At 35.6% G+C, this 24,390-nt stretch overlaps 1 protein-coding gene across 1 annotated transcript in view; it reads left to right on the top strand.

Annotated features, from left to right (window-relative positions):
• LOC107723816 (teneurin-3-like) overlaps positions 1-24,390 on the top strand; it is a 124,526-nt gene that overhangs the window by 11,279 nt on the left and 88,857 nt on the right. Inside the window, exons 2-3 of the mRNA XM_016532518.1 lie at positions 4,010-4,417; positions 8,089-8,349. Coding sequence (XP_016388004.1) covers positions 4,138-4,417; positions 8,089-8,349 — 541 coding nt within the window. The 5' untranslated portion in view covers positions 4,010-4,137. The remainder of the gene's footprint in view (positions 1-4,009; positions 4,418-8,088; positions 8,350-24,390) is intronic.

The raw sequence follows: 24,390 nt of genomic DNA, 5'->3' as shown, positions 1-24,390 counted from the left end.
CTCAGTCCTGAACTTTGAAAAAGACATTAAAGGGATTGAAAAAAGATTGAAAAAATGAAATGTCTGTCCTCATTTACTTAACCATTATTTTTAAGAGTGCAGGTTTGGAACAACTGAGAGTCATTACTGGCCTTGATGGTTTCATGACGAATCTGTAACATCAATGAAACCTTAAACAACATTTTATTTTATAGGGAATGAAAGGATCTTCAGGTTGTTAAATGTTTTTCACTTTTAGGAAAAAAATTGTTCTTTTAAGAACCATTCACTAAAAGATTCTTAGGCAAACCCAAAATTTGTCTTCTATGGCATTGCTATGAAAACCCCCCTTTTGAAATCTGTATTTTTAAAAATGTGTATGGCTTTCCTTCTCTAATTTTCATTTTTGGATAAATTATCCCTTTACCTGAAAAGTGAAATGTTTATTTGCTTTTCATTTGGCAGATAATTTATGATTGTAGTCTCTTTTTTTTCTGTTCAGTTGGTCATCTGTAGAGCCCGAGGTCATTATCCACTAGGGCTGTCAAATGTTTTTTTCGAATTTTGGAATATTCGTCGAATTTAAAATAAAAATCCACATTCGAAAGCAAAAACGTTGCATTCAAATTTTAGGTGTGCGTCAGGCAGCCTTATCAGTGGTGCACGAAATGCGACGACGATGTAAATTCGGGGCGTTGAGGTTTTCACTCACTCCGAGAACGCTCCGCTACCGCTCCGTCACGTGCACAAATTATGCCAACTCACGCATTAAACATAATTAGTTAGCTTGACAGATATGTGGATCACATATGAAGGTTAAAATGGCGATGGACGAGTGCGGGAGGTTAAAGCATGTTGTAAGTAGTCTACAGTTTGTTAATCTCCGCTCGAAACTAATGTGCTGCTACATTGCTGCACACGGACAGAACACACAAGCTCGCACATAACGTACAGATCGCGCGCATACATTCAGGAATGAAGAAAATTTAGTCAACGTTGTCCTGTGATTTATCAGTTTAAAAACGGAAAAGTTACAGCATATTCTTTCTGTTTCTGAAGTAACTACCCTCAGCTTCACCATAGTAGAGAAACGTTGCACAGACAAGTAAGCTAAGCGAGTTAAGCATTTAATATGGACTTGGGCTAATTGTAGTGTTCCAATAAACCGTTAAAACTATTCTTCTAGTATTATGCATTTATTTTTTCGTTTAATATATATTTATAATAACAATACTTTGATTTTTCAAGCATAAGGAAATAATTTAGCCGCGGAGCGGTGTTTCTGATCAGTGGAGCAAGGAATGGAGCGGGAGCAGGAAATGGTGAACCCGGAGCGGAGCTGGAGCGGAGTGATTATTGAATGCTTGGAGCGCGGAAGGGAAATTGTTGCCGCTCCACTCCGCTCACATACTCTGCACAGAACGCATATTTATCGCATTTTCTATCCAGAGGGACATCTATCACCGTTGCACTCGCGTCTCGCACAAGAGAGCCGCATGTTTAGAAAGCCATGTAAAATTAATGTAAGTTCAACTTTTAAAAAACATGTCTCAAGACTTTATGGCGGTTTTCCCCATCCCACTGCATCTCAAGTTTTTAAATGAAGAAAGTACTCTTTGTGATTGGTTTTCGGTCCTTTGTATTAAACTATACATACGTGCATAATATTTTGCTCGATGCGCCCTCTTGTGGCCTCAGGAGAGAAGCCAAAAGCTCCCCCGTAACTGAAATGATGCCTTTTAAATTCGAATGTAATTTGAATATTGATAATATTTAAGGCAAGGCAAGGCAAGTTTATTTATATAGCACATTTCATACACAATGGTAATTCAAAGTACTTTACATAAAAGAAAAGAAAATAATAATAAAAAAATTATAACTGTTAATTTCATCAATGCATTGGCAGAGGGAGTCAATGGGGCTGTAGTCATTTGGCGATAAGGCTAGGTAAATCTGGGTATCATCAGCATAGCTGTGATAGGCAATTTGGTTCTTTCTCATTATTTGACTTGGGAGCATATACAGGCTAAACAAGTAAAAAAAAAAAGTAAAAAATTAGTATTTAGTTTTTCAGCCATTTTGACAGCTATCCACTTTCATTCTCACCTTTCTTCAGTTACGCCAGATGGTCGGGCATCTGATTTAGTGAAACCATTGCCATTAGATCATCGTAAGTGAGGTATAGTCAAGTGACATCTTGCCTGGTTGCCTCTTGCTACAGTATAGTTCCCATTGGCCTCTCTGCTCACTGCTGAGTCTTTGCTTTTCAATGGCCCCATGGGTCAGTGCCCACCTGAGCATGATATGACCGCCAGAGCTGTACTGTGATTTATATCTCTGCTTCTCATTCCTTCTAAACTTTTGTAAGTGGGTGATTTTTAGCCTATATTTGCTAAAACTCATGCCAACAACATTTTTCCTTAGTGTCCTTGATTGAAAGGTTTAATATTTCTAAGCATACTCTTGATTGAAGGAAATTTGGGAGCACAATTTTATTTTTAAATTTATTTCAGTGCATTTGATTGCTCACTAATCAGCCATCGTTCTTTTTGGCTTTGGAAATTAATCCGATGATAATCTTCTAGACTCTGAGACCAGTTTTAAGGACATTTAAGGCTAGACCAGTATGTCTGAGCCTCCCTTGCTCCTGGCTAATCTAAATTGATCCAAATACGGGGGCCGTGTTACCCGAGGATAGCTCAGTGGGTGCTGTCCAATGCAATGAAAGATAGAGGTTTCTGCTGGTGTGTTCAGTCGGCCCACTGTGCCTTTGTGCAACATCGCACTCACACAAGAGAATAAAATGACCAGTGCTATAAAGAGAACTACATACATACATTTAATGTATCTCACTGAAATACTGTCTAATCTCTATCTCACGCTCTCTTTCTGACAGGAACATTTTGATACTGGCGCATCATTTATTTTAGCCCAATCGTATCCCATTACTGTGGCCATATGCAGTAATGCTGACCTAGTCAACTCTGTTTTCTTCCTACAGTATTTTATTATCCTCATTGTTTCTCTTGTCCTCTTTATATTGCTTTAAACTGACAGTGGGGTCTCTAGGCAAATGCGTTCTGCACTTGTGTCTGTGTGTCAACTGTTCCACTAGATAAGATAGACGACACTTGAGAGGAAGCCCTGGAATATCCTTAAACTCACACACCAGTGAAACTCAACCAATTCTCCAGAGCTTTGTTGAACGGTTTTGGCACAAACCTCCCAGGAAACCTACTAAAGGCTTACAAGTATGTGTGGATCTCTCATGACAAAGCCAGTTCAAATGAAAGCAAACATTTTTAGTATCACTTCATTTGACTTTGCCTTTGCTGGAAAACGCAGACTTTTTCTTTCTGTCGAGGACTGAGGTGAATTTTGTTTCAACATGGTTGAATTAAAGGAATAGTTCACCCAATCATGACAATTTTGTCATTATTTACATCAATACTTATATAATAAAACAAATTAATTTTGGACCCTATTGACTTTCATTGTATCAACAAAACAGTTAATTCCAAAATGATCTTTCATGAATATTTATATATTTATATTTTATATATATTTATATTTTACTTATTGCTTTTATATTATAAAATTCAGTACTATATATATATACATATAATACAATATAATATATAACATACAATACAAGATAATATAATACTATTTTTTATAATCTATTTTAGGATAAAAACATTTCGTAAAATTTCATTATTTTTTCATAATGTGCTTAATAGATAAATATTGTGAATGTAAATGCAAAAAAGTAGGTATTTACAAACCTCGAGAGATTAATTATATGGTTTAACAGTGTTATCAGAAAAATACTAGTCGCTGCGCCCCCTCTTACTTTATCTTAGTGACTAATTGTTCTTTAGAGGCTGTACAAGAAACATGGTGAACTACGCAGGAGTGACATCTTGCTAGAGCTTTGTTTCAGCATCCTACTTGTCGTCTCTTTCTTCTTTTGTTGCCTTCTTTACCTGTTTCTTTCTCTCACTAAGCAGTGTTTCTTTGTGTCTCTTAGCAGGTGGGAGTGGAACTTAGAGTGGAGAAAGAGGTGCAGAGACTGACTGATAGCTGGAAAGAAGCAAACTAGAACAGACAGCAGCAAGAGAGAAGCGTAGAAGAGGAGGAACACAGCATGAATGTAGCATGGAGGTGAAGGAGCGTCGGCCTTACTGCTCTCTCTCTCGGAGCAGGAGAGAACGAGGGAGAGACTGGGAGAGGGAAGGAGACAGAGAGGAGGGGGAGGGCTACAGGGAGGGTCCCGGCAACCGCCGTCACACCGGCTCATCCTCCGTCCTTACCCAGAAGTCTTATAGCTCCAGTGAGACGCTGAAGGCCTTTGATCAACATCCATCCACCCAGGGGCTTTATGGGCATCGCATGCCAGACATGGTGCCAAGGGACACTGAGGAATACAGAGCTCCAGGTAAGTGCTCTTTAACATTCACCATATGGACAGGAGACTCTGGAGTCCTTCAAGCTTGCAAATGTGATTTTTTTTAAAGCAACAAGGAAAATAAAAACAGACATTTGAAATGCTAAAAGCAAAACATAGAAAAAAGAAATGCAGTATACAGCACTAAACTGCATAAACATGTATCTATAGACGTATTCACTCTGAAAAAAAAAGATTTTATGGTATATAAATGATTTTCTCTCAATTTTTTCTACAGGCATAATTTAATACTGTAATGAGGATCAAACTATATCTTTCTAAATTAAATAAGTCCAGTGCACAGTGTAGCATACTGTGGCACATGACCGGTCAGTAACGTGACCTCACTTCTCCTTGACCTCTCAACCAAACAGGAGCTAAATCTTCAGATTTAATTCAGTCTTAATCAGAAAATAAATCCCATGTCTTTGACAAAACATTCTAGACCACAAAGAGAAGACCAAGATAGTTTCCAAGTACATTTTAAGCCAAAGATTATTTTATAAAGTTTGCCTTAACTGGATATGCAATAAAATACACACACACACACACACACACACACACACACACATCAGGAGCTAAATCTTCAGATTTAATTCAGTCTTAATCAGAAAATAAATCCCATGTCTTTGACAAAACATTCTAGACCACAAAGAGAAGACCAAGATAGTTTCCAAGTACATTTTAAGCCAAAGATTATTTTATAAAGTTTGCCTTAACTGGATATGCAATAAAATACACACACACACACACACACACACACACACACACAAATTCACAAAGACATTATAAAAATAATAATAATTATGATAATAATAAATATTTTTATTTAAAGAAATTAAAGCAAGCAGATGTTTTTCTAATACATTTTTTTTCGCTATTCAATAAAACACATACAATGACGTACAGGCATTATTTCTACAATAAAACAAGAACTTTAATATCACTATGTTTGCAAAATTGTTACCAGATATGTATGCATTTAATCCTGGATACATTTTTAAAAAAAAAATATTTTAGATTTTTTTGTATTCTTTTTTTAACTACTGTATATACAGTATAACACGGGAAGCTAATTCTTTATAACTCTTATAGGAACTACATTGCAGACCATTTACTGTCCAATAAACACATTTTTCCAAATCAATAAAAGTCTGATCGTATGGGTTGCAAGCATCAATTTAACGACTATATTGCACTGTGATCCAACACCTACATTTTATTTCTTCAATATCTTGAATAACTTTTATATACTGTAGACCAAGTCACAATAGTAGAGGTAGTTTTTTGCAAAGCACTGAATGTCTAGAAATGTAAACCCTTTAATGACATTTGAATTAGTTTAATTGACTAAGTTACAGATATTATTTCAGCCTGTCATTGAGGCAGTCTAAATGAAAGTTCTTTAAATCAGCACAGAACACTTTTGTCAGACAGCTGTATTCAGGTTGGGCACCTTCATTTTCATTTCATTTTGATATCTAATAAAGCCCACCAGACACTCATTTGCTGATTATTCACAAAGTATTCAAACTATTTCATAAATATTTGATGTTTTATCATGATGAGACACTTTTTAAGTGGAAGGGTAGGATACTGCTCATTCAAACTTAATTTCATTAGAAATACACTTAGTTGGTTAATTGTGCTTTATAGTGCTCTCCATAACCTTAGGCTGTTACACTTAGGGGGACGGCTTTAATTAGCAGCCGTGTTTGTGCCTGATCGGCACAAAAGCCGAAGGAGAGAAATCTTGCCTGTATTCATGATACAAATGTTCCGTCATTTTATTTTAATCACAGCCTGGCTAAATCGTGGCAGTTTGCCTTGCATTGGCTTCCACAGTTTGCAGTATTTCAAAATGTGTATTTCAGATAATGCCCTCAATGTGGTAATTAATGTCAGCACTTGTGTTGAGTTATTTTGTTTCGTATCTATGAGTGTACTCATAATTTAAATTCCGGTTTATTCATTTTCATGTGTCACCTACTCTGTGTGCTTTTAGTCATAAAGCACTCAGCATATGCTATCAGCTTTAATTAGCAGGCGTGTTTGTGCCTGATCGGCACAAAAGCCGAAGGAGAGAAATCTTGCCTGTATTCATGATACAAATGTTCCGTCATTTTATTTTAATCACAGCCTGGCTAAATCGTGGCAGTTTGCCTTGCATTGGATTCCACAGTTTGCAGTATTTCAAAACGTGTATTTCAGATAATGCCCTCATGTGGTAATTAATGTCAGCACTTGTGTTGAGTTATTTTGTTTCGTATCTATGAGTGTACTCATAATTTAAATTCCGGTGTATTCATTTTCATGTGTCACCTACTCTGTGTGCTTTTAGTCATAAAGCACTCAGCATATGCTATCAGGTACAAGAATATGGTTTTAACAGCAGAGCTGAAGGAAGTAGAGGGGTGCTGAGTCTCAAGGTGAATTTCAATCTGAAGTGGAACAGTTTGTACTGTGTAGTAAATCCTCAGATTTTCTTGTGTTGGACGAGGTAGAGCTTTCCCACATTCAGATTCAGCTGAACAGAAATTCACCTGCTGAAAAAGAAAAGAAGATCAGTAAATAGAAAAAAGTTAATTCAGTAAGTTAAATAAGTCTATACAACAAATAATGCTCACTGTTAAGCATCAAATATCAATGAATTATAAAATAAGTTGAAAGTGTGAAAATTGCAATGTTCTCCATTTAATAAACACATAAACAGACCAGGCTTTTTTATTAGGCTCTTTTTGCTTTTTTTATTTTATTTAAGTAGGCATAATTTTGTTTCTTCATATTTTTTAATTTACATAAATGTTAATGAAAGTATGAAAACAGTATAACAAAAATGTTAATGAAAAAAAATGAAAGTATATTTTCGATGCAGTGTTAAAACAAACCCTTAAAATAGACTCCTCAACTCCAACTAAACATTATTTTTAATCTTAAAATGTGCCCATAATTAGGTAATCAGTTTTATATTTCGTTCTGCCAAAACTGTCTGAAATGTTACTGTTTATTAGTTTCGCTTGGTTTGTCATTTTGTATCAGTAAAAATTTATTGATAAGATTAATTCTGTTTATGTGACGTTATTCTTATGAACAAAGGCCACTTTGAATCGAGTATTCACTATTATCTAAATAAATTTTTGTATATGAAAAGGTAGCAATAAAAAAAAATAAATAAATAAAGTGAAATGTGCAACACTCAAAAAAAGGTTCTTTTAATAGTTTTCTCTTTTTCATTTTACATAGTTTTTTGTATTCTTTGTAGTTTTACATATTTTATCTTAAATAATTTCCTACATCAAATCAATCTATGCATTGGTGGGGAGAACAAAAACACAAATGTAAAACATAGATCTTCGAGAAAAAAAAAAAAGAAAAAAAAAAGCTATTTATTCGTTCCCTGGTTAGAAAGAATAGTCACCACAGAAATTAACAAACATGTACTTGGGAACATAAAACTGCTGTTGTTCTTGCTGCATCTTTATTTAAATGCTTTAAATATTTTAATATAAAAGTGTATGCACTGCAAGAGTTTGATTGCAAGTTAAAATAATTAAATAGTGTGTGCGTGATTTTCAGCAAGTTCACAGTTATTTTGTTTACTTTTTACTTTTATTTTTTATGCATACACTCTCTGTATTAAGTATGCACTTTGAATCTTGCAGGCCAGAGTCTGTCACTGAGACAGCTTGGGATATGTGGCCCTGCTCCTCGCCGTGGTCTGAGCTTCTGCGCTGAGACTGGGCTCAGTCATCATACACAGCTCAGCGGAGCAGACCAAATCCAGAACGCAGGGGGCATATCTCCTGACTGCGCCATGCTATGGGTTAAGACACACGGACGGGAAGCACAGCTGTCCAGCCGGTCCAACTCTGCTTTAACACTCACAGACACAGAGCAGGACAACAAATCGGATCAGGAGAATGGTAAGTCCACCTGTGTTTCATTCTCAATTGTAACCTTGCATTGAGCAAAATTCCCCGATAGTTAATGCTGGTGACGTAAAACTGCAAAAGTGGGAAAATACCCCAGACCAAGTCAAGGCAAAGTCACCTTGAGTCACTAAAGGGTAAGGATGTAATTGGTTAGAGCTAATAATCGGTAGCCAACAACTGGTTTAAGTGACTGTATTAATGGATCGACTGGTTATATTTGCAGCCTAAGGGGCACTGTGGGAGTTATAGGCATTTCAGAGAAAATAACATAATTTCCTGAAGCATATGAGCAAACGGTGCAGAGAACTGCTAGACACTTCCTCTGGGCCTGTGCCGAATCATAGGTGGCTTTGTCACTCATATTCATGTGCGGATCCACAGGGTGTTGCTGGGCTTGCAAATATACGGTGGATGAAGAGGGGCCCACTGGTTTGAAGTGCAAATTGGTGTGCGATGGAAACCTTAATGCCTTATGGATTAGGGAGTACATTTGAAAAAGCAAATTGTCTATATATGAAATACCTGCATGTCAAAGCACATACATCTGTATTTTATTTTAATTTGATTTATTTATTTATTTTTTCCTGGGGACGCATAATTAGCTTTTTTCCTGCAGTGAGCATGCTGGACTGTTTTGGACAAAGTTTATTGTTGTGAAGTATCTAGTTGGTTTTGTTTTCAAAGGAAAAAAAAAAGAATAGTCTGTGCCAAGCCATTTTTTATTCACATTCACATATTCACTACTGAGATATTGCAGCATATACAATATTAGTAGGGAAAAAAAGGGAGTAAAGGTTTTAAAATGGCCATGCCATGCAGTGGATATTTTTGACAACATGGGTATTTGTTGCAGAAAATGTTGCTTTAAAAAAGAAAAGGGAAAAAATAGGGGAGTGTAATCCTACTCATTGTAGGTTAAACATATCTAATGTAGGATCTGTAGTGTCTCATGTTCAGCGTTCACTGCATTGATCAAAGGAAACCACATCTGAAATGCACACGCTCAATTTACATGTCACATTAGACACTATTTACTGCTGCTTTCTCCTCGTTTGGTGTGATATAATGTTTAATATAATGCAAGAATTCACTCTTGAGAAGCTCTTGTTAGACCATAGTTTAGAATATGTACACATTTGTGACTAAAGGATAAACCAAGTGATATACCTCTATTTATGTTCATTAACATTTAATATTTAGATTTAAGCAGTGGGATGCAAAAGTCTGAGTACACTTCGAAAATCTGGAATATAAAATATCATTTAAAAGTGGAAATAAAAGCTTTAGACTTTGAATTCTATTATAAAATAAATTGACATTATTGACACCAAATGAAAAGGACATGTTTCTGATTCTGCACTATTTCCAGGTCAAATAAGCAAATTTGTGACACTGATCATGTAAACTTTTTATATATTTCTAGGATTTCACAGCTTGTAAAAAGTCTAAATTCTTCAAAGAGCTCTTGTATCATTCTCAAATTATACTAGATATCATATTATATGTTATTTAATGTATAATGAAAAATAATTGTATTTTATTAGAAAAATTACTAAAAAATATCACTGGTAGTCTCAAACTTTTTGAGCCCACTGTGTGTGAAATGTGTTCCTTGTAGGGAACTTGTGTATAAGGCTACAAAATAGCCTTGTGTTTTAAAAAAATACTCTGGCAGAAGTTCTATAAAATGTTTGATTCAGACATGCAGGTGAGCAGTAGTATTTGACCAGCATATTCAAAGCTATTTTTCTTCTTTTTCTTTGCTGTGGATTAGGTCTGGGACTTGGTCCGTTTTAGTCAAAATATAATGATGTAGCTGAGAGCGGGCTGTCTGCTTCACAGCACTCCATTAAGAGAATGAGGTCAAGTTTCTCTGCACAGTCGTTCAGCTTCTGTATCTCTCCCCATCTTTCCCGAAATCTCTCCAGTCTGCTATGCAAAATATGCTAAAGCTGTGTTATAGCACTGTGCTCTGTGTATCCAGTCTCCTCCAGAGGGACTAGTCATTATTATATAAAGTTATAGACGACTCTGGAGAGCGACTATGATTATTTATTAGTCAGTCGGATGTTAAAATGTAAAAAGGGTATTTTTCATCAATGATTAGCCTACATTTTGTACAGTCAGTGTTTGATATATTTCTAGGGTTTCACAGTTTGTGGTCTTAGGGTTGAGCAACCCTTTGAAGCTTTAATGGTTACATAACTCCACAAATATTTGAATAAAAATTAAATGTTAAAAATGTCTTTACAAATTTGACGCAAACAGATTTATTTGTCTGTAGTCCAGGGTCTCTAACTGTAGGCCTCTCTCTATGAAGAATTCATGCAAATGTGAGACACTGTGTGATTTACTGTAACAATTAAGCTTCACTTTTAAAGGTGTGGGATGAGTTTCCACAGAGACCTCATTGAGGCTGACTGTAAATTGTTATAAAACGTGTCTTTGGCAACCCATATAAAGCATAGTCTGAATTTTAGAGTTTATTTTTACCTATTAAAGCAATTTCTTTGTTCTTTTTGCAAATTAAAATCAGTCATTTTTAGATTTAAATCTGTCATACTGTAATTCCAGAATCACTGTGGATGAATCGACAATACCACATTCTTAATTTTCCCCCTGCGTTTGACAGCATAAAACCAATCACTCTCATTACATCAACAAAGATGACTGCACCACATCTACGCTGACTGAACAGCACGCCGTTGCAACGGTCTTGTTTTGTTGCATTAAATTGCACCGCTTGCTTGTGGTGTATACACAGTGTTGCACGGCACCTTTGAAAAGAAATCAGCAGCAGTAAAAATGCTGTGGATAATGATCTCGGAGCGGCTCAGCTGCAGGGTCAAAAGCACTTCTTAAAACATCATCCTTTTAGCACACCTGTTACACTTCCATCTCGATCTCTCTCTAAAATAATATATAATGATATTTCTCTGCCTTGTGTATCATGTAGTTTTTGCCTTTGTTTGCCATAAACTAAATGAATAAGCTATATGCAGATTCATATTTCATAGATTATTATCTATCTTCATTACTCATTTAGCAGCAATGACCCCTTTCTAAGATTTATTTATCTGCTATGATTTTCGGTGCATTCTGTCAGCTTCTGACATTTTGATTGTCCTTTACTACCTGTATAAGTAATTATTAAAAGTTAATTTGTAGCTGCAAGGTTGACCATATAAATGTAAGACAGCACATGATTGCATCACACTGAGAAAAAAATGACAGAAAAAGGAGCATAATGCTTTTGGGAGTATTTATAGAATATTATAAATGTATTTATGTATATTATTAATAAATAAGTCAATAGAACATATTTATTTAATGCTTTATGAGGATTTTAGCAAATTGTCTATAAATATATAAATAAATGCATTTATTATAAATTATTATATCTTAGAAATTATTTATTTATTTACAGATCTAATCATGAAAACTAAATGCATTTTGGCTGTTTAGATATGTAAAATTCACCATGTCACAAATGGAGATTTGGGAGCCTTGTAATCCATGCGTGAACAAGCAATCATGGATGAAACACGTGGACTGAGCAATCTCAAAACTCAGATACTAATGGGGCAGAGAGAGCATTCCACAGAATTCTGCTGCCCCACATTAGCATTGCATATAGCAGAGGAATAGTAGTTTGGATTTAGACCTGTTTTGCACATATGTTTGTGGCCAGTATGTAAGTGAAATGTGCACATGCCCAATTGGATTGAAGTGACCAAGTATAAATACTCTCCTGTTCACAGTGAATTAATCCATCCTCATATGAGGCATTTAAAGGGATAGTTCACCCAAAAATGTTGTTCCAAACCTGTATGGCTTTCTTTCCTCTGAAGAACATAAAAGAAGATATTTTGAAAAATGTCTCCTTTTTTTCAGATATCTTCAGTCAGATATTTTATATCAGAAGAAGATATTTTGAAGAATGCTTAAGTCCAAATCACATTCAACAGAATAAATAAAGTCATACAGGTTTAAAACGACTTGAGGGTGTATAAATAATAAGAATTTTCATTTTTGGGTGAACTATTCATCTAAGTAGGAACTCCACCTCTCTTTTGACATAAATACAGTATAACCCCTGTAGAGGGTCATATATCAGAATCTGTTTTAGCTATAAACCATATTCATTGCTGGTATAATTTAAGATGATCCATTTTTAATGAAGTGCTTGAAGATATACAGTATATATCGCAGTCTGAGACCTAACGGCTCAGGGAACATCCAAACAAGGCTCCTTTCAAAATAGGCAATAAAACAATATTTCAGCGGCGCTACTGCTGTGAATATGTATGATTCTTTGCTTTCTCTAAGCTTCAACTGGATGTTCATGTGAAAGTATTTCTCCCTGATATTCATTTGAATCTTGTCCTTCATACAAACTTTTATGAAGTTGGAAAAATGATATTTTCATCCAAGAACATAAAAGTGAAAAAGTAAGAACTTCTTGTTCTGAATAAAACACTTTATTATCATACAAGGCTAGTCACTGAGTTGAAAGATTACTTTCATGACTAAGTGAACATGTGTGCATATTTAAGGGAGCTGTAAAGGGAAGTAATTAAGGTTGGAGACTTACTTATTAAGTGAACCTTCAAGCAAGACCTCCCACATACAAAAAAAAAAAAAGTCATCAAAATAGATCCAATGTATGAGCCAGGTTTAGTTTTTAATGTTAGAAGAACTTTTTCCCCCTTAAAGGAACTTTAGCTAATTTGTATTCCTGTAAGGGATGTTAGAAGCCTCTACAGTCATGGCCAAGAAAGACATTGTGACAAAAGTCATCACTGTGAACAAAAGTTAGAGAAGCTCTTCGTTTGGTCAGGAAATAGCCTGGAAACCTAGCTGCCCCCTGCTTTTGTCTGGCCTGGTTGGTATTATCAGAGGATAAATGATCCCTATCAGGATCTTCAGTGCCTGTGAAGCTTTCTCTCTGTCTTTCTTTCTCTCTTCCTTGTGCGTGTGGGTGTTTGCACTGTGTTTTCACATGAGAGGAGTATATATATATAGGCTCCGTGTGTGTATATGTTCTCACCCCCTAAGGCCAATGAGGGATGCGGTCTCAGTTCTTAAACATCATTATAAGATCAGAGAGGAATCTCTGATCTTATAATGATGTTTAAGAACTGAGACCGCATTTCCCTTGTGTACTGTAATATCTGCTCCACATTTCCATTCAGCGCATTGATGGAGAATCCGTTGCTAATGCACATTATCTATATCAACTAGCGATTTGGACTGGTGAGAACAGACTACCAGAAAAAACTTCTTCGCACCCTCAGAGGGGCAGACAGACGCAGGTTTGGATCCACGTAGGCCATCCCTCACTCATCGACAGGATGCCTGCCTCTCTTTATGACATCAAGGTGTTTGCTCGATTGATCATTGCAGACATAATGGCCAGCTTGTTTTCTATATGCATTTCCACTTTTCCACAACAATGCCCAGAATGTCCAGGAGTGTACAACCATCTGTGGCAGCTAAGATATTGAATGAGTCTCTCTCACAATGTAAAAAAAAATTGGATACAATCTCAACATGGCCAGCAAGCCATTCAAGTGTAGTTTTCACAGGGTTTTTCTTTTTCTTTTTTTCTTTAGACAAACTTCAAACGGAAAGACTGATGAGGCCTGTGTTTGATGCATTCTCATTACTCTGGGTGGCAGGAGAGTTTAGTCTGATGGTCTAAGTACAGAGTGATGCAGGCGAAATGGGTCACACAGAGTGCCAGTGCAGCTTTAGCTTCATAAGCAGCACACAGACTGATAGAGATAATTACTATGTGTCAAATTGTCTCTTAGTCTGTTCTGCTTTTTTATTACAGTTCAGCAAGAGGGCTTCACCTTAAAGGTTACAGTCTATAGCTATATATAATGCAGTTGATCGGCTTATAACAGGATTAGGTTTTGATGGTCTAAAAAAAGATGCCGCGCTTGTGCGATTCTTCAAAAGGTTTTTTTCTGTATCCCACAGCACAGATGGAGGGTGTCTTTATCTGGGCTTTAGGGTTTTTGGAAAGTGTTACTCTCAATTATAAATACAATATTGTTTTGGAATCAATTTGAGAAATTGACTTGGACCTTTTTTGGTATTTCTAATTGTCCAACTGTGAGCCTAGATGGCTGAGTTTTATGATGGGGAGAAATCGTCAAATGTTGCCATAATGAAAGATTATTTTTTTTTTTTTGCCATTTTGTAATACTGATAAAAAGGAACTGGGGTAGTGGAAAGAAACCAAAAATGGCATTTATTATAAAACACAAGCAACATTTTCTTGTGTTCCACTGCACAATAAACATATATAAATAAAAAGAAAAAAAATTAAATAAAAAGAACAAGAAGAATGAGATCAACATTGCATTTCAAGCACCAACAAGAAATAATATTCGTGTTAAAATAAATTTTGCATTAAATTTGTTAAGAACAAAAATCAAGTATGCATACAGAGAGATTGCAATTTTTTTTTAAATGTATCCAATTATAACATGCTGTACAGTATGCTTTAGCATTTGCATCTGTCTTCAAGAGCATCAGTTGGAATAGGAACAAAATTAGTCTTTTCTGATGATATATTTACTGTAGCCTTAAATTAAATTCTCCTCTCCCATAGTTAGCATGGAGTCAGATATTAAAAATAAAACCTTCAGATCATTGTAAGGTATAACAACCAAGTGTTTCTTGATAACATTACTAATCATATTTTTAAAAATAATCTTAACTTATGCTGTACTGTATTTTATTTTATGATGAAGCAGCACGTTTTCACCCCAAATTAGCATACTCATTATGACGTAGAATTTAAGGGCATCATTACAGGAACCATGCTGAACTAAGGCCAAAACTTTTTCAATGGTTAGTCTCCCCAACATATAAATTGTGCAAAATACTACACATTGAAATTGAATGTTATGTTGTTGAGGCAGTTGTTATGTTATTAAAACATTAGTGAATAGGATGAATAAGTAGGGCTTTGGTAAGAAATATTAAGGGTCAACACAAATATTAAATATTAAATGTACCTCAACAAAAGTGCACCTAGAATGAGTTGTTTTATGGATCTTTTAAGCATTTCTTAATTTAATTTAAACTTAAAAGAATTTCTGAAGTCTTCCCTTGTCTTGTCCTTTGTCTTGCGTGTCCTACTTGTTTTGTTGGACACTTAATCTGAATTTGAAGTCATAGTTCATCCAAAAATGAAAATTGGCATCATTTACTTACCCTCATGTCACTACATGTATGACTTACTTTCTTGTGCGGATCACAAAAAAAAAATAAAAAATAAAATAAATGAAATGAAAAAAAAAAAAATGTTGAAAATCTTTTATTCTTGAATGTATTCTACAAGGGATTTGTGATAACCAAAATGCATTAATATTCTTTATTTTGTGCCTGTTGTCTCTGATAAAATGTAAAAGCAAGCAGAAAAATCCATTTAAGTTAGTCTGAGGCTTTAGCATTTTTACTTACGACTTAGATAACAATGCTTTTGGGAAACATGTCGTTAAGATTGAGTATACCTTGCGTTCTGTTAACTTTCTGCTTGCTGTTTGGGGAAACCAAGCCAAGGTCAGGTAAAAAACACAACTAAATGTTCAGATGTTCCAGGGCTCCAGACTGCGACTAAAACAGTCGCATTTGCGACCAAAAATATAAATTTGTGAGTGATGTTTTTGCTGAGGTCGCCACTGGCGATTATATATATTTACATGCTATAACTTAAAAGTTTTCATGTAATGCCTTTTTTCCTGATTGTTTTGTGATCACATCTTTTGTTATGTTCACGTATTAAACTTGAGACGATGCGTACGCATCAAAGTTTTAGTGGAAAAAAGAGTTAACAGTCCTCATCTCTGCCACATAGCAGCGCTGACTGATTAAAAGTGAACCCATTTAATCTTTCTCTTTACTACTATAGTACATAATGAACATGAATTAACATCAAAAGGTAGGCTATTTTATAAGAGAGCCTACAGTACAACAACTTACTGAAATGTCTCATGTAAAAGCTCATTCAGTGTTTCAAACTGCGGAAAACGTGTAAAGCTTGTATACATTGCAACGTAATATACTTTTACCTCAGAATAACCATTCGGCGTCCATAAGCTCATCAGTCAGCTAGAAAAATAACTATAAAGAGGAGCATTTTGCTATATTTATGTGCTATTGCATATTAATATTTTTTACTTAACCTGTTATCTACATGATTCAACTCCTCCTATAAAATTGCATTTGACTAATTAAGAAAAACAGACTGAAAGTGTGAAAGACATACATAAAAATAAAGGTGCTTAAAAGGTTCTTTACAGAACCATTTTTGGTTCCACAAAGAACCATTCAGTCAAAGGTTCTTTAAAGAACCATCTCCAGGGCTCCAGACTGCGACTAAAACAGTCGCATTTGCGACCAAAAATATAAATTTGTGAGTGATGTTTTTGCTGAGGTCGCCACTGGCGATTATATATATTTACATGCTATAACTTAAAAGTTTTCATGTAATGCCTTTTTTCCTGATTGTTTTGTGATCACATCTTTTGTTATGTTCACGTATTAAACTTGAGACGATGCGTACGCATCAAAGTTTTAGTGGAAAAAAGAGTTAACAGTCCTCATCTCTGCCACATAGCAGCGCTGACTGATTAACTATATATTTCAATAGTTGGAAAAGACATTTAGTTCCCACTTTAAGTGAACCTTAGTTCCCAGGTCATCTACAAGATGCTGATAAAGTCAAGAAAAGATGAGACATAAACACATGACAGTATGATTGAAATGTTAAAATGTAAAAAAATAAAAATAATAGGGACCTAAAATAAATAAAACACGTTTATTCTGTGGTACCTAAAAAAATAATTTGGCGCCTACGTTTTTTTCTTATAGGAGCCAATGGCTCCTTACTCGATTGTTTTGTCTGGAGCCCTGTGTTCAGACAGTCACACTTTCACTCAAGCTGTAAGCACGTATTAATTGCTTGTGTAATTCCTATTTGTCTAATATATGCTATATATATATTTTCCCCCTTAAAAGGCACCTATTATGCTAAATTCACTTTTGCATGTTGTTTGAACATAAATGTGTGTTGGCAGTGTGTGTACCTAAGCACCCTATAATGATAAAAATCTGCCTACTCCTTTTTTTTAAATCCCCATAAATCATAAGCAGTGTCTCAGAACAAGCCGTTTGCAGAATCTGTACAATAAATTGCATCATTCCTTCAGTATGTGTAACTGTGTCTGCATACATTAGGTCGTTATAGAAATTGATTCAGCAGTATGAACATTAGGCTTTAACAGACAAATGAAGGAAGGAGCAAATCAACTGTTATTAACTGGTGATGTTTTCTTCTTCTTCTTCTTCTTCAATTAATTTTCAAACATGGCATAAAGTACTTGGTATATTCAGAATTATTATTTCATACATCTAAACTATTATGTTCAGATGTTTAAGTAGAATAATAACTATGTAGTTTATATTTTATTTACTCTAGGTACTCTTTGGAATACCTGACTCTGATTGGTCAACTGTGGCATTTAGCAGTCTGATATTTCCTAATACTGCCCTTATGCGTCAGAGAAACAAGGGCACAGCCATCTTTAGGGTCTGTGTACATTTGCGTCCATTCATTTTTCGTTTTTTTTTAACCAAGACGAGGAAAAAAACAAAACAAAAAAAACAAGAACGGTTGTTGTATTTTTTATACAAATTGACATGCTGAAAGCCAACATTTAAATTAGAACCATACACACAAAATGTTGCCTGAAAAAGTAAAAGACTTATTTTCAGATTTTCGTCTATGACTTTTTGCACTTTTAATAAACATTTGAAAAATGCGCAAATTAATATAGAAAAATTTTGATTTTAACAAGTTTTCTTTGGCCAAATTAGAAGTAATGCTTCTTCCGCACGTTCAGTTGAGAACTAGAGCCATCTCTGGAACAATGCAGAGACTTAATACAAATATGATTTTTAACCCTTTAATGCGTACAATCACACCAGTGTGATCACTCTATGCTGGTGTGATTAGAACGCTCAGTGTGTCACGTGATCAACTGCTGAATTAAAATCTGCTTTTGCGCTTTGGCTGGTGCGGAGACAGATTGGACACGCTGAGCTCTTGTCATATTATCACAACTATTCACTGTTTTCAACCATATGCTTATTTTAGGTTTCATACATTTAAATAAACATAAGTACTAGCAAAACTTTATTGTCATGAAATTATACTGGGATATAATTTTGTCATAATTTTGTGTGCTATCTGGGTCACGATATCGGAGAGAAACATGCATGGTTGCTCAAAGCACGTACAATATACATTGTGTTAGAGCGCTACACACGGCTTTAATATATGGGATAAATATAGAAATATAATATACCAATATATAAAATTATAATCTCCAGATACAGGAAGGCCTGGTTCCAGAATCAAATCACTGAGGGTGCTTCTGAAATTAGTGAGGGTGCTCTAGCCTTAATGTACATCTATGTTGACATATTTTTGCCCTGTCCATTGATAGTAACATTCACATATAAATGGCACATTTATATGCGGATGTCACTCCCGAACCTTTGCAGCATGTAACCTGTGACTGGTCCTCTTAGCATCATGTAAAACAAAACTTATTCAAATTCTGAATGGATTAGCCAAGAAAGTTTTCGAACTTCCACTTTTGCTGTACCTTTATAGCATCACTGTTGAAGTGTAATTAGCTGGTGAAGTGGATTTACAAAGGATGTGCTAATTTTTAACATTTTTTTAATTTTTTTATTTATTTTAACACATTTTGTGTCATTTGGGTACATAACTGGCACAAATTGTGTAACTATAACACATTGGTGTGTAGAAAATTAGTAGGGATAACACATGGTTGAGTTAAAATTAACACAAAATGTGTTGTCCTTATAACTAGACACAAAGGTGTGTTAAGGGGTCATTGGATGCAAAATTAACGTTTACATGTTGTTTGAAAATAAATGTGTGTTGGCAGTGTGTGTACACAACCACCATATAATGACTTTTTTTTAAATCCCCATAAATCATAAGCAGTGTCTCAGAACAAGCCGTTTGCAGAATCTGTACAATGTGATGTCACATTGTACAGGCCCCGCCCCTGACTGTTGACAGACATTGCCGTATTAGCAGAGACCCCGCCCTGAGTGAGCAGCACACTATCCGCCATGTTTATCTTCACGCTAGAGCAATATTAAAGCAGCATTCATGTAAGAAATGTCTTCTTATTAAAGCTTTAGAAGGTATTCAGTCCGGAGCAGTGAATGATTTTCTGTTTTTATTTTATTGTTTGGCTCATATTAACAGCGTAGACAACAGTAAGTACTGCATATTATGCTGCTGTCACTTAATACACAGATCTAATATAAACATGCGATTTCTCTCCCAGTTGTTTACCTTCACAGACATTATCAACTGTGTTTATGTAACATATGTGTGTGTGTGTGTTTTGACATAACCTTGTGTGTATGTGACAGTTTAAGCGCAATAAGACATGTAGGAGAACTTAGTTCTGTACTCACATGCCGTGTGACAGCTGCTTTCTGTGCGTGCGCTTCGGATGTGTGCGCTCAGAAAACACTATATCAGAAGTTTAAACTGAAATGGCTTTAAAGCACATGATTTCAACACGATAAACATGATAATCAGAACCAAACAGATGTTTTTTGGCAGTGTATTTGAGGTACCAGCTGTAAAGGCACAGCCCTATTGTGGAAAAGGGGGTGGGGAGCAGCAGCTCATTTGCATGTAAAGATACATGCACGAAAACAGCGTGTTTCTGCTTCACTTAAAATGGGCATTTTCAAAATTATATAATAAATGATCTGTGGGGTATTTTGAGCTGAAACTTCACAGACACATTCTGGGGTCACCTGAGACTTATATTATATCTTGTAAAAAGGGGCATAATAGGGGCCCTTTAAGAATTGCATGAGATTGCATGTGATTGCAGAGTGAGGACATCAGCTTTGTTCTTAGGGCAGATTAATATTTTGGTAGACGACTACATCACTCTCTATCCAGCATGTCAATAATCGTCTCTCACTTTGCCAAGTGCAAACATTCTTCCTCACCAAATAAGTCGATATTCAAGGTTTTAAATCTTCCATCACAAAGTTGTGAGAAAATAATTCATACTCATCTTGATGGTGTTATACAAAATCTATCATTCTTTCTCTTTCATCTTACGAATAAAAGCTTCCACCCACTCTCACTCGGGGATGTGAAATCTGGCACTCACCACTTGAATCCATAACATGCACAAACCAGCCTGCCAAGACCAATCATCCAAACTCTCATTTACGCCGAGATTAATTTGTTTATCCCTTTGTATAAAGAGTTCAGATCCATTAATAACCTTCTATGTTATTGCAGGGCCACAGTTTATTTATTTATATTTGATTGCGTGCTAATTATAATTTTCATCTACTTTTCCATTCTTTTGAGACTTGGTCTCCTTTCTATTTATTTATTTATTAAACCACCAACAACACAACAGGCTTTAAATGTCCCCGCTCACCCATATTTCAGTATTTTGGGTACTTTTCTTCCTGTAAGATATTGATTTTTGATTCTGTGTGTAAGGTGAATGTATGCAGGTCAGGACCTCTACTGGCCACTTCATAGGACACTGAGATAAATCGAGGAAGTTGGGGGTCACAACTCATTCACCCTCTCCATATCCTTTTATTGCGCCCCTCATAGTGGAATTGGATATAGAGGTCATGGGTCTTCTGTGGCACTCATCACCCGGCTCGGACTCAGGCCATTGGATCTTTCATCCTGGATTAAAAAACCAAGACAATTTCAAGACTCTACAGTGACTCGACTTCAGAACAGTCCCTTAAATCACATTAAATGTCGAAGGCACCAGCATTACATTATTTTCACGTCATTCACAATGTAATTTGGGTTCGCTGCAGCAAGGCGACTCTCAGAAAAGGCTCTTTTCATCCATCATTTCGAATCCATAAATGTCCATTATCTCGGGATGACACTGTTGGATAACAAACTAATGATGGTGGTGTGATCTTCCTGCTCTAGCCGCAGCCTATTCTTGATCCTTGCCAGCGTGTGGCTCACAATGCCATCTGGATGTTGTTTGATTGCAATGTGGCTTTCAATGCCGCCTGATTGGATATGGCTATGCTTCTTGTTCAAGCAAGGTTCACTTTAAGTTTAATTTTACCCAGAGCTGTTTCATTTACCCATTATTTCTTCACTTATCCCTCAGACTGTTAAAAGTAGTTGATGCTTTGAAGCAAATAAGGTTAAACCTGTGTAAAATGGATATTAGAGCAGGTGCCTTTTGTTTCTTTCCAAATTGTGTCAGTCTAATTCTGTGAAGATGGTATTGCAACTTTGTTTAGAGACTTCAAATAAATTATTTAGTCTGTTAAACAATCAGGCACCTGTACAGTTTTCTGGAAATTGGGAACAATATCTGCCAGATCTTCGGCACTAATGATGGGGTCAGGCCCAACTTGGCAGTGCAAACACCAGAAAACCACAAATTACTTTTTTTTTTTTATGCTGTGTTGAGCAACATTCAGATTGACATGTTGTTTTGCTTGATGGCACGCACTATTCTGAAGCATGAATCTCTTCAGAATTCTGCCACCATAATATAACAGATGGTTTTGAACAAATGCAGCAAAATGTCAACAATCTGAAGTATAACAAGGCCATGTATCAAAATCCATATTCATTTACATTTGCATTTGCATTTATATTCTTAGCAGAAACTTTCCTACTAAAGAGACTTTAAAAGTAATTTTGTCAATGTCAATGTAGTTTTTCTCTTCCCAGCTTAAAGGGATAGTTAACCAAAAAAAAAATCATAATTCTGTCATCAAAACTGACTTTCATGTGTGAGTTCCAAACTTTGACTTTGTTTCTACTGTGGAACACAAAAGAAGATATTTTGAAAAATGTTTCAATGTTGTTTTGTCTACAAAGCGAGAGTCAGTGGGGTCCAATGTTGTACAGGAATGGTACATTTATTGTATGGACAAAAACAATTGCTTTTGCAATTGCAATTTTTTCTGCAGATTAAAAAGAAAACAACTTATACAACATTGGACAGACATGAGCGCTAAATACAATTTACATGACCAATGAAACGTTTGGGGTAGGTAAGACTTTGAAAGTCTCACCAAAGCTGCATTTAAAGGACCAAAATCAAGATCAAAATTTCAATTTTAAATAACTGTTTTCTATCTGAATATATATATGTAAAATGTTATTTTTTCCTGTAATGGCAAAGCTGAATTTTCAGTTGCCATTGCCTCAGTCTCCAGTGTCACATGATCCTTCAGAAATCACTCTAACACGCTCAAGAAATATTTCTTAATATTATTAATGCTGAAAACAGCAGCTTCCGTTTTTTCACATTTCTCAAAGTTGTATTTTTTTTTTTTTACTGATTTTGGCCCATACATCTTCCATATCTTGGAAGGCAGCATGAACAGTCTTTGCTTAGGGAGGCCTATGATGCTTTAAATCGCTGTCGAGGTAAACAGCAGGTGTTGTAACAGAGCTTATGTGTTAAATCCACTTCTTCTCAGTCATTACATGAGTGATGAATGTGAACGGTAGAGGTGAATGGGCTTTCAGTTCTACACAAACAATAACAAGTAGCTGTTGGCTCCATTGAATAGCAGCACATTGCTGTTCGCGTCATGTACCAAACTGTGCAGATTGAGGATATTTGGTAGTACAGTACTTTTTAGTTGGTTGAACTGTTCACTTTCTGCATTACTTTAGAAACACATTGATGTACAGTTTGTGGTGTTGTGGGATGTTTCTTGTCTTTAAAGCCAGGGAGATATACTCAGTGGTATTGCCATTTGGGACTTCATTAAATTTGCTTTATGGTGGATTTGTTTTCCTCTTTCTGCTGTGTGACATACACATTTTGCCTTGGCTGAGCTTTGCACACAAATATAGCAGCACACTGCATTAATCTATCTCAGCAAGTGATGAGTTTTTCTATTTTATAGAGTATGCAAATGCACAATAAACAAACAAAGCACCAAAACAAAACAAAACAAAACAAAACAACACTGTCAAAAAAGCAGGACTTACTATACAGGAAGTACTTTTAAATACTGACTTAAAAGCTTTCAAAGCCTCTGTTTTCTGTTCACAATGAATCAGGTAAAAATTAGGGATGCACCGAATATTCGGCAACCGAAATTATTCGGCCGAAAATAGCAAAAAAATATCTTTCGGTGTTCAGCCGAATAAGCGAAAAGGCCGAATAATATGAACCGAACAATGACGAACGCGATCAAATAGAGGCACGCGCTAATGCAGCAAACATGTCGACAGTGTGAAAGTATTTAAAACTATCAGAGAAAGATGCAGAAATCATTACAAGCGTGAAGCACCGACAGCGAGAGACTTAGTGCTGCATCAAGTCTCCGATGAGAAGAAGAGGTGGCTAATGCTGGTGGTTAGGTTACTGTATGATGATTGAAATCGCGAAATTACCTCAAACGATTAGTAAATAAACTGCAGAATGTTATATTTTCTAATGCACGCACGAATTGCATGTATTCTGACAGCGCTGCACGAGCTCGCGGCGCCAGAGTTCAAAGTCCAAAGTGCGAGGAAAATCTGTGCTAAAACTGTGTTACTCGTCAGTTGCTAAGTAACATTTTTGTGAATTTTTTTAAAGGCATGTGACAATATGATACGTGCGACAAACATCTTCCCAAATTCGTAATGAGAATCATTTATAAATCTGCATGCTGTTGTCAACAAAAAGAAGCACTGAGATCTTCCTGCAGGTTTCTGCCAAAATAAAAGCCGAGAAAAAGATCCATCGACATTCATTAATGATAGTATTGTAATTTTACTGTCGTTATGTAAAATAAAATAAAAAGTAAGACAATAATAATTATAATAATAATTACCCTACAACAGCTCTATTAATACATTTATTATAACATTCACACAGTGTTCAAATTGAGATCTGTAATATATTCTAATGTTTTAAAAGAATT

Source organism: Sinocyclocheilus rhinocerous, unplaced genomic scaffold (genome assembly GCF_001515625.1).
Source record: "Sinocyclocheilus rhinocerous isolate Xijiao unplaced genomic scaffold, SAMN03320098_v1.1 scaffold1085, whole genome shotgun sequence".
Classification (NCBI taxonomy): Eukaryota; Metazoa; Chordata; class Actinopteri; order Cypriniformes; family Cyprinidae; genus Sinocyclocheilus; species Sinocyclocheilus rhinocerous.
The sequence above is the reverse complement of the archived record's forward strand: the minus strand, read 5'-3'. Positions and strand labels throughout refer to the sequence as shown.